This window comes from Centruroides vittatus, unplaced genomic scaffold (genome assembly GCF_030686945.1).
Source record: "Centruroides vittatus isolate TY-2023 unplaced genomic scaffold, ASM3068694v2 contig_2682, whole genome shotgun sequence".
Classification (NCBI taxonomy): Eukaryota; Metazoa; Arthropoda; class Arachnida; order Scorpiones; family Buthidae; genus Centruroides; species Centruroides vittatus.
The window spans coordinates 50,910-69,848 of NW_027121707.1; the positions used below are offsets into that span (position 1 = coordinate 50,910).

Sequence of the window (18,939 nt, forward strand, 5' to 3'; positions counted from 1 at the left end):
GCGCGAAAAAAACGTAAAATTTATTCTGGCCCGTGTTATAAAAAAGGTTGCCCACCCTAGACTAGATTTATAACTTAACCCAACCGATAGGAGTTTACTGGCATGTTTTTATGATAGTTCTGTATAGTTGACAGGAGTTTAAAAAAATCCATTAAAATATTTGATATATTTATTCCGCGTTTATTCTGATCTCCCATCTTATATTATTTACGGATTTCAATGTTAAACCGGTGATATTACAATTATAGTATGTCCCATTTTTTTTTTTTTTTTTTTTTTTTTTTTTTTTTTTTTTTTTTTAACTCTTTCCGCCCTGTGGGCACTAAGAGGGCCTCTTTTAGTAGGCCCATTATGGGTTCGGCCAGGCCCACAATGGGGCGACCGGGTGGTGAGGGACGGGGCCCGACATATCCGAACGGACCACCCCCCGAAAAATTCCTGGGGATTATTCGACCCGTTCGGATTCGATCCCGGGTCCCCAGAGCGGTAGGCTGCCACCTTTACCGCTCGGCCATCCGGCCGTCAGTATGTCCCATCTGTAAGGGGATGCAGAAAAAACGTGTACAATTCTTGTATGATGTTAAAAAATTAACTGTTACTTTGGCAGCATCATTTACAACCAAATTTAATGAATGAGACGCACACAAGGTACAAAAAAAAGCCCTAGAATTTATTTTCCTTAAATTTATGATTTATGTATCCGTTGTCATAAAAATTTGTCTTTCCACTGTTTTTCCAACACTACAGATATTCGAGTACAAAGTAACCGGTTTCGACTTATTTCTACTTAAGAAGTGACTAAATAATTAAGAGATTAAGGGAATGGGGACATAAATAAAATCCTGTTGAAAGAGCCAGAATTTTACTTCAACAAAAGCTTAACAGAACCAATCACTCGCTCAGTACAGTGGGTAACTGATTTCCGTGTACACCTGGTATTAAAACAAATTAGTTAGAAAACGAATGACTATTAAGTTTAACATAGTTAGATTTTTACAGCTACGGTGAGAAACGTTTAAAATCTACAACAGCCCTGTGGCGTCCTTTGAGATATACTAGTGATGCGACAAAAGAGGCATTTGACATTGACCGGTATCGGCACCTTCGGGATTTGGCACGCACACACTACATACCTACCTGGACCGTCTCCGATTCCATCCATTAGCTACTCGTATCGAGCTATTTGACTAAGTGGATTGTTTTAAAATTTAAAAAGTAAAGAATATTTTATGTTATTTTTATGTACGTTTCTTCACAAAGCTATATTTTAATTATAATTTTCTTTAAAAGTATATTAATACAATTGAACAATATATTGTACCAGGTATATGTATATCCATCGCACATTTTATTTCACCGAGTAAGTTTTTATAATTTATTTTTAATTTTAGCTCTTATATCGTGGCTAGCGATTCAGAATGTAATTGTGATATTAAAAATACATTTAGAGAAGTCTACAGTTTTTACTGGCTTATCGAACAAATGAATACGAATGGACCCTAGACCAGTGATTCTTAACAGGGGGGCCGCGGCCCCTGGGGGTCCATAAGAAGTTTGCCGGGGGCCGCCAAATTATGCAAAATTTCCTTCGGAATATAATAAAAAGAAAATTGATGTATAACCGAATATCGTATTCAAAAGTGAAATAAGAAAGATAAAGTTTTCCTATTTAGTTTTTATTTATTTATTTTGTATTTCTTCCTACATACAACTTTGTTAGTACAGAAGAAATAAATGCAAATATGCTACTTACACAGCAGTATTTACCGTATTTTACGGACTATAAGACGCACTTTTTTCTTCGAAAAATTGCCTCCAAAATTAAGGTGCGTCTTATATTCCATAGCGTCTTATAGTCCGTAAAATACGGTACTTCTTTTATTCCAAAGCAATTTTAAGAAACTATTAATGCTTGGAATTTTAAAAATAATTAGGAAAAATAGTAGGCTTTGAAAATTTAAATATTTTTGCAAAAGTTATGCAAAATCCTTACAAGTGGGCGTTTTAGTTTTAGTTTAGTTTTAGCATCGACATTGGATCGATTTATCGACATGTTTCTTATTTTATTTTCTGTTAAAAATTAATGAGTTTTCATGTTTAATTGTGAAGTTTGAATGTTATTTAAATAGATAATGAAATAATAAAGTTATGATTTACATTTATTATATAAAAAATAAAGCAATAATAAAAAATCAATTTATTATAGATAAATTATCAAATATAAATTATTATTTAAAAAATGGGGGTCACAAAAAATTATGAAATATTTGGTGGGCCGCGAGTATAAAAAGGTTAAGAACCACTGCCCTAGACCATCACTGACACGCAATTAACTGGTTGCCCCTGGAAGTCGGCTTCTTACAGAAACACAGCTTCCCTGTCATCAAATGTCAAGGCATGCCACTGTATTATACAGGACCACCTACTTCAGTCAAAACTATAATCAGCAATTCCCCAATGCAGGATATCCTCAAGGACTTTCCACATCTCACTCGTCCTCGACCATTTTCAGATAAAGTCAGGCACAACACAGTGCATTATATCGAGACACACGGTCCACCCGTATTTGCTAAACCCCGTAGATTGCATCCGGCTGAGCTGCAAGTAGCAAAGCAAGAATTCCAGCACATGATGGAGTTAGGTATATGCAGACCATCAAAGTCCAACTGGGCTTCTCCCCTCCATATGGTGCCGAAGGGCCGTAACGATTGGAGACCTATTGGAGACTATCGTGCCCTGAATAGGATAACTGTTCCCGATCACTATCCAGTGCCACACATTCACGATTTTGGTCAAAGTCTACACGGAGCCCGAATATTTTCCAAGATCGATTTGGTTAGAGCCTTCCATAATATACCAGTTAACCCAGATGATGTGCCAAAGACAGCCATTACAACGCCATTTGGGCTATTTGAATTCGTTTTCCTCCCTTTTGGTCTCTGCAACGCAGCCCAATCATTCCAACGATTCATGCACGAAGTTCTGAAAGGCTTAAACTTTTGTTTTTCATACCTAGATGACGTACTCATTGCTAGCACTTCGTGGGAGGAACATAAGATGCACATGCGGCAAGTGTTTCAACGCCTTGACAAGTACGGTCTGCATATCAATGCATCCAAGTGTACTTTTGCTGCCCCACATGTATCATTCTTAGGATACATGGTGTCTCCCCACGGCGTTATGCCACTTCCAGAACGTGTATCTGCCATAACTCAACAGAAGCGACCACAGACCCTCAAACAACTGAGAAGGTTCTTAGGCATCTTGAACTTCTATCGTAGGTTCCTACCCCATGTGCCCATCACCAAGCTCCTTTACACGACCTACTTAAAGGAGCAAAGAAAAACGACCAGCGCGAGATTAAATGGACTGACAATTCGATTCAGGCATTTGAGTCATGTAAGTCACAATTAGCAGATGCCACCTTACTACATCATCCTTCGCCAAGTGCTACCCTTGCACTTCACGTCGATGCATCCGATTCTGCTGTGTGCGCTGCCCTTCATCAAGTTACAGCACAAGGTCTCCAGCCACTGGCGTTCTTTTCCCGCAAACTGAGTAACTCTCAGCGTCAGTATTCTGCATACGACCGAGAACTTCTGGCTGTGTATTTGGCTGTGAAACATTTCCGGTTTATGCTGGAAGCACGACAGTTTACCATTTACACAGACCATAAACCATTAACGTTTGCCTTCCAGCAACGACACAATAAGTGTACACCCCGTCAGTTGAGACATCTTGATTTTATAGGACAATTCTCAACAGACATCAGACACACAAAGGGGATCGATAACGTTCCAGCTGATGTTCTTTCCCGTATTGAATCAATTAGTAACCCATCTATAGATTATAGCAAAATTGCAAAAGACCAACAGCAAGATCCTGAGCTCCAGTCTCTCCTGACGTCAAGTGACTCATCACTTGTACTTAAGAAGTTTAAACTTCCTGATAGTGATGTCGAACTTTACTGTGATGTATCGACAGGTCGCATTCATCCATACATTCCGCCTAGTTATCGTCGCACTGCTTTCAACACTGTTCATAACCTGTCCCATCCAGGTGTAAGGAGCTCAATCAGATTGGTAAAAGCAAAATTTGTTTGGCCATCCATCAGTAAAGACTGCCAGACATGGTCTCGCACCTGCATTTCTTGTCAACGGTCGAAGATCCAGAGACATGTCGCTAGCCCTTTGGGAACCTTTCTTATTCCATATACTAGCATTTTAAATATTCATTTTGACATTGTTGGTCCATTGCCACCTTCTAACGGCTCAACATATTGCCTCACAATCATCGATAGATTTTATCGTTGGCCTGAAGCATCCCGTTGCCAGATATAGCAGCTGACACAGTAGCTTCAGCCCTGTACTCAGGCTGGATATCTCTCTTTGGAGTGCCTGTCCAAATAACATCTGATCAAGGACGGCAATTCGAATCTGGCTTATTTAAATCCCTCACTCAACTTTTTGGTACCCAAAGAGTTAGGACAACAGCATACCATCCAATTGCAAATGGCATTGTTGAACGCTTTCATCGTTCACTTAAAACTGCCATCAAGTGTCACTCTACTGAAAGATGGACGGAAGTGCTACCTACAGTCTTGTTAGGATTGCGAACTGCACTCCGTGAAGACACCAATACTACAGCGGCTGAGATGCTCTATGGCACCAGTTTCCGACTGCCTGGAGAGTTTTTGTCCCAGGTTCTCAGGACGTCAATCCATGTTCTTTCGTCGAAAAACTCAGGACGATGATGGCAAACTTAAAACCAATGCCTGTGGTGCACCACTCCTACCGCAACCCATTTATCCACAAAGAACTGCAGTCATGTTCCTACGTATTTCTTCGCAATGATGCTGTACGGAAGCCCTTGCAGCCTCCATACGATGGACCCTACGAAGGCGTGTCGCGTGGTAGCAAGACATTCACTCTATGCATAAAGGGGAAAGAAACTGTAGTTTCTATTGATCGACTGAAACCGGCTTTTATTCTCGCAGCGAGTGAGTCGGACCAGTTACCCCCAACGTCTCCAATGCCAAGACCAGCGCCAACTAAACGTACCACAGACAATCCAGCCCCAACGCGACGAACTACCACACGCTCTGGCCGACATGTATCCTTTCCCGCTCGTTTCGTGTCGCAGACACTGGTGGGGGAGTAGCTGTGGCCGCCAGCGCCAGAGATCCCGAACACTGCCTGGCAACACTTGCCAACGAGAGTGGGCTGGCAACGTGAAAAAGGAGGCGCGAAAGTTCGCGGGGATTTTGCCTGGGTGTTGGCCGAGGATGTCGGTGACAGTTCTTACCTTTTTAATAAAGTTTTTTTTGTTACTGTTCGTGTTTGTCTGCTTAGTTCCAAAGATCGGTAGGATCGAATGACAAACAGTATAATAAGTTCTATTAATAGACTATAATCAGAGCAAACTAGTATTAATTTTTAAAAAATAAATAAATGAATTTTATTCAATGAAATAATGATTATCCGAAATATTCAGCTATTTTGATGTAGCAGTTTAATTTTGTTTCTTGATAAACTTTTGATTTCGTGTGCCTAAACTGTATCTAAATTCTTTCTGTTTCGTTTTGATTTAAACGCCGAAAAGGGCAGATACAACCATTGCTAAAGTTAAAAACGGGAGGAAAGGATCGCCGTTGTAAGACGATTCTTCTGTTTCAGTGAATTCTCTTGCCCGTTCCTCTTCTTCGATCTTTCTTTTCTTGCTTTCCGGCTCGCAATTTTCTGCGTCGTCAGCACGTCTCTTTCTGTTAATCGTTTTAACATCTGTCTCAATCTCTTTTGTTTTTACCATGTCTTCGTTTTCTTGGTAATCTGAACACCCGGGTCTTTCTGGTGTAACCAACGTTTTCGATTCGGGAATATTTTTCATTCTCGCTCCTGCACGAGTTTCTTCGTCCGGATTAAAGGGGTAATTTTGACACATGCAATGGCATCTGAAAACACTTTCAGATCTTCGGAAGGAACTTAGAAGAGACTTTTCTCTTTTGTATCTTTCCCATTCTGTTTTTGATCTTTCGATGTAAGGCTTCTTAGCTTGGAATTCCAGTTGTCCCCATCTTTTCCCTAATATCTTTGCCGCTTCTGTCACTCGCCTTACACCCGCTGCTCTAAGTCCCGGAAGATTGTCGACGTAATAAAAAAGGAAGGAGGACATCGGTCGCTTGGGATGGCTCCTTCCTCCTCTTTCTCTTTGCATTCTCGGTGACATCCTTATTGACACACAGGAGCGAGTTCCGAGTTCATCGTCTTCGTTTATTGTCACCATATTTGCCTTTTAATTTTTACCGAAATTTCTATTATTGTAAACAGAGAAATCTCTAACAATTACGTAAATATTGTTACGTTTTAACTAAAATACGTCGTTTTTGCTTAGTTGTGTAACGTTAATTCAGAAAAGTATTGTAAAATACTTTTGTTTTGTTTAATTTGTATGCGCGTGGGCGATCGCGCTGTCGCATACAATTTCCCGTAGAAAGGCGTCGAGAAAGGATGCCCTTCTATGGGAAATTGTCCCATAAAGTTTGAATTATTTATATTAAACTATTACATTTACTGGTTTCAAAAATAGTTACTAACAAAAATTAAGACGTAATTAATTAATACCAAGAAATGGGACGTTTCTGCTCCAATCTGATATTCCTGGCAACAGTAAAACACGACCCCAAGAAAAGCGTCCTCTCGTGGGATAATGATAATTTATTTTAAAGTTTTTATTACAGTGGCTATAATATATAGTGTGTCATTCGCTATTATATCCCTACAATACGTTAGGTTTTCGTTTTTACGCCTCACCAGAGGGCACTCGCATCGGTTGTGACGTTACATCAGTTTAAAGAAAGCATTTCGAGTGGTTTTTCGTTTGTTTTTGACTTTGTGTAGAACGATTTTCGTCCCATTTTTGAAAAAAAAAAATGTCTGAGGTTTATAAAAGTAAGAAGAACATACAAAGGCATTGTTTTGTACCTGGTTGTAAAACTGGAAATAATGTAAAGGAGAAACGTACATTATTTTCGGCTCCAAAAGACGAAGAGCTTCGAAAAAATGGAGTAAGTTAATTCCTCGCGGTGACAAAATTTTTGATGAATATTGTTGTGTTTGCGAGCTTCATTTTGATGAGCAGTTTATTGAACGGAAGTTTAAACATATAATTAATGGTGAAGAAGTTACAATTCCTAGAGATCGTCCTAAACTTGTGTCAGATGCTATTCCAACTATGTTCCCAAATTTTCCAAAATATTTATCCTGCATACCAAAAAAACGACCACCTCCAAAAGAACGTAATATTATACCAACAAAAAAACGTAAATTAAGTCATGAAGAGTCTATCAGATCAGTAGATGATGTTGAGTCTCACATAGTAGAAAAGCCATTTTTTGAACACTTCCATGAAGTGAATTTACCATCTGTGTATTAGTCTAAAGTATTGTTTCAAAATTCTCCTAAGATTCTTATTTTTGCAACTTGGAATTTAAAAACTGAAAACGATATTTTAACTTTAAAGTTTGGATGTATGGACTTAAAAGCTTGCTTGATGGATCCAGGTAAATTTGTCATCATCAAAGAAAATGCTGAGGGTTTAATTTCTTGTACTGTAATTGTTGGAAGTACTATTTTAAAACATTACAGTGTTTTAGAATCAATTACTACTTTAGAGAACATATTACAGGAAACAGATAAAATGTACGAATGTCAGGGAATAACTGAATTTAATGAACTTGTAGATATGGTTCCAAAAAACATTTTGACTAAAAATTCTTTCATTTATTGTAACATTTTTAAGAGTCAAAAATGTTCAGGTGTTGCAAATCAATCCTTTAAAAAGTGTTTATCATGTAAACATGTAAGAAAAAACTCTACTGGATAAAATATCAAAATCCAAGAAGAAAAACAAGTCAGTCAAATCAACAGAAAATAAATTCAAAGCTTCTACGAGAAGAATAAAAATTTTAACGAAAAAAAAAAACCAAAATTCGAACGAAGAAATTACAGAACAAAATAAACAAATATCATCATTTACTTGTTCACTTAGCAGCAAGCTTGAATATCTACCTTTAAAGCAACAGTTAGCTATTAAGGAATGTCTGAAGTCTTCTGAACAAAAAAGTACTAAAGGAATGTTGTATGATGAACAGTGGCTGCTAGAATGCATCATTATGAAAATAAAGAGTCCATGCGCATAAATAAAATACTAGTTTTACCAAGCAAAACTTGTATTAAAAAATTTTAAGGCTGGTTTTGGATTTGATGAAAAAGTATTTGTTGCGCTTAAAGAAAAGACACAATATTTAGATTCTTATAGTAAACACGGTAATCTCCTTTTTGATGAGATCAAATTATCTGAAGGCTTACAAATTAAACAAAATTGCTATATTCAGGGATTTGTTCATTGTGGCTCTTTTACAACAAAAGAAGTGAAAGAACAGATGTGTGATCATGGCCTTGTACTATTATTTCAGCCTTTTGTAGGAGATTGGGTTCAAATTGTAGGAGTATTTGGAACGCGTAAAAACGTCAAAGGAAATATATTAGCAAAACTTTTATTAGAAGCTATTATTCAAATAGAAAAAGCAGGCTTATATGTTGATTCTGTTACAGGAAATGGAGCAACATGGAATAGATCTATGTGGAAAGAATTTGGTATTGGTGTTAATCAGTGGCGTGCCGTGACATTTGATGAGAGGGAAGCTATGTTTCTGTAAGAAGCCGACTTCCAGGGGCAATCAGTTAATTGCGCGTCAGTAATGGTCTAGGGTCCATTCGTACATGGGTGGTGGCTGTAGAGACAAAGACGACAAGTATCTGACAAAAACCGTTTATTTTAACATAAAATAAACATACACTATGTACAAAATAGTTTGCTTTAGGACAATCGGCCGTTCGGACGTCCCGAGCGTCGATGTGGTTCTTCGATGGTCGATCAAAGGTGGCCCCGGGACAGTGGCGTTGACGAGTCTGTAAGGCACGGGGAAACTTCGTCCGTTGGAGTCGGGGACACGGTCTAAGTCCGAAGTGGCACGGGTTACGGGTTGGCACAATAGATGATAAATTGTATTTTTTTTTTTTTTTTTTTTTTTTTTTGCGCGTTGGCACACGGCGTTTTGGTTATTCGGAACGTTAACCGAGTGCGAGGTGTCCTCGGTTGTCGGAGATTATATCAATCTCCGTTCTTTCATTCATTTTGATTGGTCGTTCTTCCTCAATCACGCTTCCCGAGTGGTTGGTCCCTGGTTACTAAACGTAACGAGACTTACCTGGAGAGTGAGAAAAGTCATAATCGAAGATGAATTCGATCTTCCACCGATCATAGGACGACTTCCTTCCGCGATTTATGGTTTCTGCCTTGCAGTTTGATATAAACAATGGGTGTCCAATACAAACGACTTTTACCTGTTTTTTTAAACTAATAAATTTTTCTCTAAATTAACCGTTTTTTCGCGTCTTTCGTGACGGGTCAGACCTGTTCGGTACATCACATTTCCATAAAAGTTTTAAACAAATACTGGAAATGACAAAAATAAACAATTTATGTATTTTAGTTTTAAAATACAAATAATACATACATAATACAAATTGATACGATACAAAGAATGATAGAAAAACTTATTTTTTTAATTTTTTATAAACACTCTATTTGGCGATTTTTTCCGCCAAGTCGTTAATTACTTTATCATAAAAGTCGCTGGTCGTCGACTCCATCGACGTATTTAAAACCACTTTTTCTATCGAAAGCAACGCTAGCGACAATTTTTCCTCCCACCGAGTGTTTCTGGCCAATGTATGAATTCGTTCCGTAGTCGAAAAACTGCGCTCAGCAGACCCACCGGTAGATGGTACCGTAAAAATTAATGATATTAAATCATATAATTCTTTTAGTACGTCTTTGTTCGGATAGACATTAATTGTAATATGTTTTATGTTTAAGAGTTACTTGTCAATATAGTCCGGACAAGAATATTGCGATTCGCTACGTAATTTAGATAAATCAAAAAATTTCCCATAAAATTTACTTAATTTAAAGAATTAAATCACGCTTGGAAAAATTGTTAATAATTTTAATATTATGAAAAACATCTAAATGATAAAAATTCTAAAGATTTTGTCTGAAAATCTGTCAACATAATTATAATTTTTTTTAAATTATACTGTAATTAAATATAATTTTGCAAAAAAAGTACATAAAAATAACATTGAATACTCTTTACTTTTTAAATCTTAACCAATTCACTTAGTCAGATAGCTCCCTGCCAGTGGCTAAGGGATAGAATCGTTGGAAGCGTTACACGTGTGTAGTTTCCATCAGCTAAACCGGTTGAGTTTGGTGCTCTGTAAAGCGCATGCGCCAATGCCCTCTGGCTGCTTTACACCATTCAGTTATTCTCGCCGTGAAAGCTGTCTCGGAAGCGCTTCCATTCCGCCACTGACATTCGAATATACAATAGCAATCTTATCGTTTTTTTTACATATAGTATAGAATTTTTTAATAAGATACATAATGCAGTTATAATAAAATATTAATTTTAATTAATTCAAAGTATTATAATTCTAAATTTTCATATTTTAACGTACTTTGAACGTCAAAATATGAAAATTTATATTTTAGAAAATACAAGGGATGGTCATTGGAAGGTGGATGCGGCGCTTCCACCGCTTCCAATGACGGCACGCCACTGGTGTTAATAATAATGTGATACAATACAGAGTAATTCACCTCTATGATGAATTTTTGCATTTTATTTCAGATTTTCCTCATCTTATAAAATGCTTAAGAAACTGTTTTCTTAAAATTAGCATATTCAATACTCCAGATGGTAAAGTTAATTTAGACTTTTTTAAAATGGCTTGGAAGGAAGATCAGAAGACTGTATCATTAAGAGTCATGCCAAAAATATTTAAAGTTCATTTCTTTCCTGATAATTTTGAAAAGATGCGTGCGAGTTATGCCTTTCAGTTATTTAACACTGAAATATTAAAAGGTCTACTAATGTCTATTCCTCTTTGATTTCCAAATTGCTTCAATTTTACGAAAGAATCGTCATTCGTCATAAATTTTATCGTCAAAATGTCGAAATTTTTTGTCGACGTATTTATATTTAATTTAGGCATCGGTCTTTCTCTTTTAATAATGTTTTCTTTTTCATTATATGGTCTCGAGCCAAAACTTTTTTGAAATAAATTTTTGAATCACTAGCTACGATATAAGGGCTAAAATTAAAATTATACAGAAAAACTTACTTGGTAAAACAAAATGTGTGACGAATATACATACCTAGTACAAAAAATTCTTCATGTACGAATATACTTTTAAAAAACATATTTAATTATAACTTTGTGAAGAAACGTACATAAAAATAACAAAATATTCTTTACTTTTTAAATCTTAAACAATCCTACAATTAGTGAAATAGCTCCCTACGAGTGGCTAATGAATGGAATCGGAGACGGTCCAGGTAGGTGTGTGCGTGCCAAATCCCGAGGGTGCCGATACCGGTCGATGTCAAATGCCTCTTTTGTCGCGTCACTAGTATATATCAAAGGACGCGACGGGGTTGTTGTAGATTTTAAACGTTTCTCACCATAGCTGTAAAAATCTAAATATGTTAAACTTAACAGATTGTCCGTTCTCTTCGTTTTAGAACCAAGTGTTCGCGGAAATTTCCAAAATTTACAACTTTTCGGTCACTCTCATTGAACTGGAGAAATTTCTGTTTTTATTACATCTAATATTACGAAGAGATCAGACCCACTGTATCGAAGAGTTCGGTTAAGCTTCGTTTAAGTAAAACTTCGGCTCTTTCATCGGGGTTTTATTTATGTTTCTATTTCCCTAATCGCTTAATTATTTAACTACTTCCTAAGTTAAAGAAATAAGAAATAAGAAATAAGTACAACCGGTTACTTTGCACTCGAATATCTGTAGTCTTGGGAAAGAAGTGGAAAGAAATTTTTATGACAACCGATACATAAATCGTAAATTTAAAGAAAATAAATTCTAGAGCTTTTTTTGTACCTTGTACGTCTCATTCATTAAATTTGGTTGTAAATGATGCTGCCAAAGTAACAGTTAATTTTTTAACATTATACAAGAATTGTACACGTTTTTTCTGCATCCCCTTACAGATGGGACATACTATGATAATCGTAATATCACCGGTTTAACATTGAAATCCGTAAGTAATATAAGATGGGAGAGCGGAATAAACGCGGAATAAATATATCAAATATTTTAATAGATTTTTTTAAACTCCTGTCAACTATACAGAACTATCATAAAAACATGCCAGTAAACTCCTATCGGTTGGGTTAAGTTATAAATCTAGTCTAGGGTGGGCAACCTTTTTTATAACACGGGCCAGAATAAATTTTACGTTTTTTCCGCGGGCCGTAGTAGTTAATTGACGCCTTCTTGTGACTCGTAATTTTTTTAGTCTGCAAATATGAAATAAATAAATAAAAAGTTAATTACTACATTTGTTTCTCTTATCGTTTTCGAAAATTACAAAGAATTGTAATTAGTTATTTTTCCAATTTAATAATCTATTAAAAATCTCGCGGGCCGGATGGAAACTTTTCGCGAGCCGTAGCTAGCCCGCGGGCCGGGGGTTGTCCGCCGTTGATCTAGTCTGCTCGTGATTCGCATAATCGGGCGAGGGCGGCCGAATAGCTAGCAGGCAGGCAGCTAACAGCACACAACCGGTCCGGGATATAAAATTAGAAGCTTTATGCGTGTGTTGCTTCTACCGGCTAAACCGGGTGAGGTTGGTGCTCTGTAAACCGCATATGACAATGCCTATATAATCTGGCTGATTGGAAACTCACCTGGTTTCGACACTCCTTCCGCCACCGAATTATTCGAATATACAATAGCAATCTTATCGTTTTTTCACATGTAGTATAGAAATTTGTAAAAGATGCATAATGCAATTATAATAAAATATTAATTTTAATTAATTCAAAGTACGTTAAAATATGAAAATTTATATTTTATAAAATACAAGGGAAGGTCATTGGAAGGTGGAATCGGCGCTTCCATCGCTTCCAATGACGGCACGCCACTGTAAAGCAGCCAGAGGGCATTGGCGCATGCGCTTTAGAGCACCAACTCAGTCGGTTTAGCCGGTGAAAGCTACACACGTGTAACGTTTCCAACGACCCTTAGCCACTGGGTAGAGAGCTATCTAACTAAGTGAATTGTTTAAGAATTAAAAAGTAAAGCTTATTAGAAATTCATTGTAGGTGGCACAATTTTCAAAATTTACCTATGGTAATCAAAATGGCAGCTCATTTCTGATTCCAGCAAACAGAAGAAAGGAAACAGTGGGGACGCACATTCTAACCTAACCTAACTAATTACCAAAATTATTACTAACCAAATTATTAGAATTAGGTTAGGTTAGGTTAGAATGTGCGTCCCCACTGTTTCCTTTCTTCTGTTTGCTGGAATCAGAGATGAGCTGCCATTTTGACTACCATAGGTAAATTTGAAAATTGTGTCACCTACAATGAATTTCTAATATCACATGCCGTTGACATTACCAGAAGCGCGGCCGTTGGGGTTCCCTAGGTAAACTTTAACCTTATTTTTATGTACGTTTTTTTGCAAAGTTATATTTAATTATAATTTTCTTTTAATTGTACTGTAATTATATTGACAGATTTTCAGACATGAAATCTTTAGAATTTTTATCACTTTTAGATGTTAATAATTTTAATATTACGAAAAACAATTTTTACGAGCGTGTTTTAATTCTTTAAATCAAGTAAATTTTATGGAAAATTTTTTGATTTATCTAAATTACGTAGCGAATCGCAATATTTATACTCGCGTCCGGACTATATTGACGAGTAACTCTTGAACACAAAATATATTATAATTAATGTCGATCCGAACGAAGACGTACTAAAAGAATTATACGATTTAATATCATTAATTTTTACGGTACAGTCTACCGGTGTGTCTGTCGAGCGCAGTTTTTCGACCACGAAGCAAATTCATTCATTGGCCAGGAACACTGGGTCGGAGGAAAAATTGTCGTCGCTAGCGTTGCTTTCGATAGAAAAAGAGCTTTTAACAAATTTCGATATAATCCAATTTAACGCGATTTCGGAACGATCGTTTACTTGACAGATAAAACAGCTCGGTTAATGTTACCTTAGGTAGCCAAGATGGCGGACCTTCCGGTAATCTCGATCCAGGTTACTTAGTGACGTCGGTAATGGAGGGAGCTGCGAACTATCGCGATGTGTTATGCAAATTAATACTAACGACGCATTTCGTGTAGAGTTATCGGCGGATAGTAACGGGTGTGATAAGTGTTGATTCGAGTGATTTTTGACTTTAGACGTAATTTTTTTTTCATTATTATTTTCTTTTCGAAGTTTTTCGTTTAATATTAATTGGTTAGTTATGAGTTCTTTCGATATTTCTTTTCAAGAGTTTTGGGCAGCGTGCACCACCCATAATTTCTATCGAGTGCTCGAATCGGAATTTTCCGAATTAGGTATGGACCCCAGAATCGATAAAGGTTTAAATTTGCGGTGAGTCTAGGATTACAGCATATTGAGGAAGTGTGTAAGAATTGTTCGAATTCGTGCAAAATTTTTTATCGACACGACCGAAATTCGTGTGTGATGAGATGCAAATGTCGAAGAAATAATTCTTGCATTCGAAGGAACCTTTAAAGGTAAATGTGGAAAAATATCATGGAGTAGAATCTTTTCTTTTATATGGCATTACATTGCATTGGAATGCTCTTCGACCACCTCGGGTATTGCCGTAGGCATTTCGAATAAGGCTGCTGTCGACTGGTCCAACCATATTACATTTATTACGCTAGTTGCTCTGCACAATATGACGTCGTTTAACCCCAGAACAGGAGACCATACGCAAAATATAGAAAAGCTATGGGGATATTTAAAAACAAAAAAAATCTACCAAAGCATTACACCGAGGATCCGTCAGACTCGTACGTGTATTCCTTTACGTATAAAAAGATTTGTGGTTGGCCTTCAAAAAAAACCCGGGGAAAAGTTCTACACATTTGTGAACCATTTAAGTAAGATATATCCCGGTTCAGGACGAATTCCTTTGTGGAAAGAACCTGGGACAGTCCCTGCAGCCCCAGTTTCTAATATTAAGAAAAAAGTAAAAGAAGGTGAAGAGAGGAATGCAATATTACTGATGATAAGAACGATAAAAGTAGGAACGAGGGCGGAAAAAAGAACAACAGAAAGACAAGTAGTCAAAAGGTATGAATTTCTGTCCAAACCAAGCGTCTGAAAAAAAAAGAACAGTAGCATGCACAATGACGTAAGTAATAACATTATATTTATCGTTTATTTTTTTAATATTTCGAAATAGTAATTATTTAAACAAAATCCTTAAATTCTAAAATCAGGATTTAGTATTTAATAAATCGCGGAGCGTATCACGTGATCATATCTGCTCCATCGTAAATCGCAGTCAAGATGGCCGCCATCTTGGCTACCTAGGGTAACATTAACCGTCAACTGACATTTCAAAATGTCAGTTGACGGTTGCAGCTAATTCAGGCCCAGCTGCATAGTTCTGCAACTAGCCGATGTGTTGTGAGGATTAAACTTGTTCTTTTCGATACACAAAGATGGCCCTACAAAATGTTAATCACCGATATTCCATTTTTTTTAAATGATTCAACTCTTACTTTGTTTAAAATATTGTTACTTTGTGTAATTTATGCAGATATCTTCCCGATCTTCAGTGTGTAAATACTTTAATGTCTATTATATTTGCCAACTGTTAAAAAGTTCAATATAATACAATTACAAAGTATTCCATACTTTTGCTCGGGTTATACTGTTATGAAAAATTAAATGAGTTTTAAAACCCAATCCGTTATAAATCCTCGGCACATACCCGAAAGGGAAAGCATCTTTTTCTACAACACGACACAGGAAGGCGAAGTGATTAATTAATTATAACGAAAAAAAAACAGCCTGCAAATGCAATTTTCTTTTCCATTCCCTATTTCAGTGTACCAGGTGGTTATAATTAATGTGTGCTACCCATATTCAATGCTATCTAGAAATATTAAGTAGTCAAATCTAGCACGGTGACATTTCCATAAAAAAAAGGTATCAAAATTCACTAGTACAGCATTTTTGACACTGCAAGTAATGAATAAAAGCAACCTCCTCCACTTAAGAATGTAAGTTTCTGCAAAGTTTTGAATATAAAAGTGGCCAATGTCGAACGCCATTTTTATCAATTACAATTGCTAAAACACTCATTTATTGTAATGCCATTTCGTGCAGAAATGCTGCAGCTGTATCGAGTTTCAATATTTTAAATTTACACGGATTCCATAAACTCTTAAGAAAATTATCATTCAAGAAAACTGGTTGTCTGGGAATCCAACCCAATTGAGGTTGCAAACTTATCACGTAAGAAGTCATTGTAGAACTTGCCACAGCTATAGTCGAATGGTCAATGAATGATGTTTTAGGTTTAGTAGTGTACAGTACATGTATCGTGGAAGTTGAATGTATCCTATGGTACAATATGGAAGTTACTAAGTAGATGCATTGTTATCCGATAAGATCGGCCACGACCGGGAACCGACCGATGCAGGCAGTAAAACCGGACCGATCTTTGATTGGCCTTTTGAGCCAGAATGGAAGCGAATTTGTCGTGGCAATGGAAAATCCACAAGCCACATTTTCACTTCGGTGGAACGGCGAACGGTCGAAACTTTGACATCCGGGCCTCGGAAAACCCTCGCATTTTCCAGCAATTCCACCGAACTTGCCTAAAGTTAGTTTAGCGTGGATTCGCAGCCACATTTATACTTTGATTTTGAAGAAGCTAGTCCCAATGATAAATGTTGCTGTGAACTTTCGCGTAAAATGGAGGACATTTGACTGATGAGAATTTAGTTGGGTTTCCTATCGCCTTATCTAGATCTTAATCTGTGTGATTTTTGATTATGGAAACTTAATTGTGGTTTACCAAGAACATTTGCAAATTTGGTAGCCTGAAACAGTGTCACACTGAAAGTGAGAATCATCACAATGATCTGTTATAGCAGCCTATAAATTGCATTTAGGTTTTACACCTTCAGAAGGAGGACAACACTGATCAGTATCCCCTTCATCACTAAGGTCTTTGTATAGCACGTCTTGTACAAATAAAACGTTTGTTGCTTACAGCAAAAAGTACCACAGCACTGAATTTTGGTACTAATTTTTTTACAGAAATGCCACCGTACCAGAGTTAGTTGCACTGATCTCTCTAGACGGCATTAAATAGGTGTACTTTAATTATGATCACAAACAGTTTTGCGAATAGCCATTTATTTAACACGGAGCTTACGAAAAGTCTAGAATTGTGGAAAAAATTGATTTCAAACAATACGCTCAACCTTTGCATACCAAAAAGCTTGCATTTGACAGAAAATTTAGAATAGTTTGACAGGTGATGGTAAAGAATGCCGATGCCATATTTATGAATTGTTTGCCAATTTTTCAATTGATTTATTGACATGCTTTTTTGTATAACACATAATATAAGTCATTTTACTAGATGCATTTATCTCATTAGAACTTTATAATCATTGTGTATTAGTGTCTACGCCAGGGGTCGGTACATCTCGCGAGAATAGCCAATTTTTCATTTCGATAGAAGTCGAATTACAAAGAGCCATACACGAATGAAAAATACATTTTAACTTCGTTAAGAAATTGGCCATGCTTCCAAACCGAGTTTCTATAATATTCACTTCACAACAGGAACATTCCATAACCTTGTTCTCTTTCAATAAGTTAGAGCCACATATCTATAAGTTTTTAAAACCACCGCTTATTTTTTCACACTAATCTTCCTTAAAGTGTTTACACACGAGTAGCATTCTAATACAACATTACTTGTAAATGTAAGCATCACTTAATACAATCATTTTTAACTCTGGAAAATCAATATTCCAATACACAAACAAATGATCGTCAATGATAAAATGGTTTGCTGCATTACTTTTCATCTCTGGCTCCATAGAGCGTAGATAACTGGATAAATATTTCACCACGACGTGTGTAATTCGACGACCTATCTTTCGGTCTCCCGCAGAAAAAATTTGGACTTGTAAATCCAGATTTTTCTTCTAAGGGGAAGATGGCACCAGAACAGCACAAATATTTTGAGAGTCCCGCGTTTCGGACCCCCCGGTTTATACAGCTGGCAATAAAATTTTAACGATTTACGTAGCATTGAAATAATTTTCACTTACCGATGTATTGTTTTCTTCGTTTCGTATCTATTTTTGATAACACGGAGATGACCACATTTCATTGAGTGTGCCTAACATCTCAATTCTTGAAGGTCTTATATTAAATAATATGAGACATACAAAACAAGTTAGAGGAAAATTTGACTTTATGTATATTTTTAAATTTAGAAAAGAATTAAAAACTTATTTCGACACTGAAATATCTTGTTAACAGGTTTCAGAGTTTAAATTTTTATAAAATTAAATGTACAGAGTGGTCACAAAATCAGCGTGTTGCGTGCGGTTGGTTCTTTGTTGACGAGCGACTATTCTATCGTCAATAAAACAACACTAGTAATTATCAATAATTCAATTTATTATGTGACAAAATGTTTTTCGAGACTCTAAGATCTGACCTTATTTAAATTAGAAAAGAAAATTATATAATTATTAAACTTCTTTGTTATTTGAATGCTGGTAGTTCTACATTTTACATTTTTTCTGTCAGTATCATTACAGGTTGAACTTTTTTAATCTGGCAATTACTGGACTATAGAACTTGACCTTTAAGACCCCTAAATAAACATGTACTTGTTTCATACACTAATTGCAGTATTATCAAGGGCAGAACGAAGCTTCGGGAAATGATAATTAATGCTTCAAAACATGATTTTTATTGTTTCCTG

The 18,939-nt window shown here is 36.4% G+C and overlaps 1 protein-coding gene across 1 annotated transcript; it reads right to left on the reverse strand.

Moving 5' to 3' along the window:
- Positions 1 to 5,586: 5,586 nt before the first annotated feature.
- LOC136971704 (uncharacterized) lies at positions 5,587 to 6,282 on the reverse strand. Its single transcript, XM_067266182.1, has one exon. It carries the CDS (start codon positions 6,280 to 6,282, stop codon positions 5,587 to 5,589), a length of 696 nt encoding a protein of 231 aa, XP_067122283.1.
- Between the last annotated feature and the right edge of the window lie 12,657 nt (positions 6,283 to 18,939).

What these genes read in the sequence shown, in the direction of transcription:
- LOC136971704 (XM_067266182.1), bottom strand. Translation starts at nt 6,282, where the DNA reads ATGGTGACAATAAACGAAGACGATGAACTCGGAACTCGCTCCTGTGTG.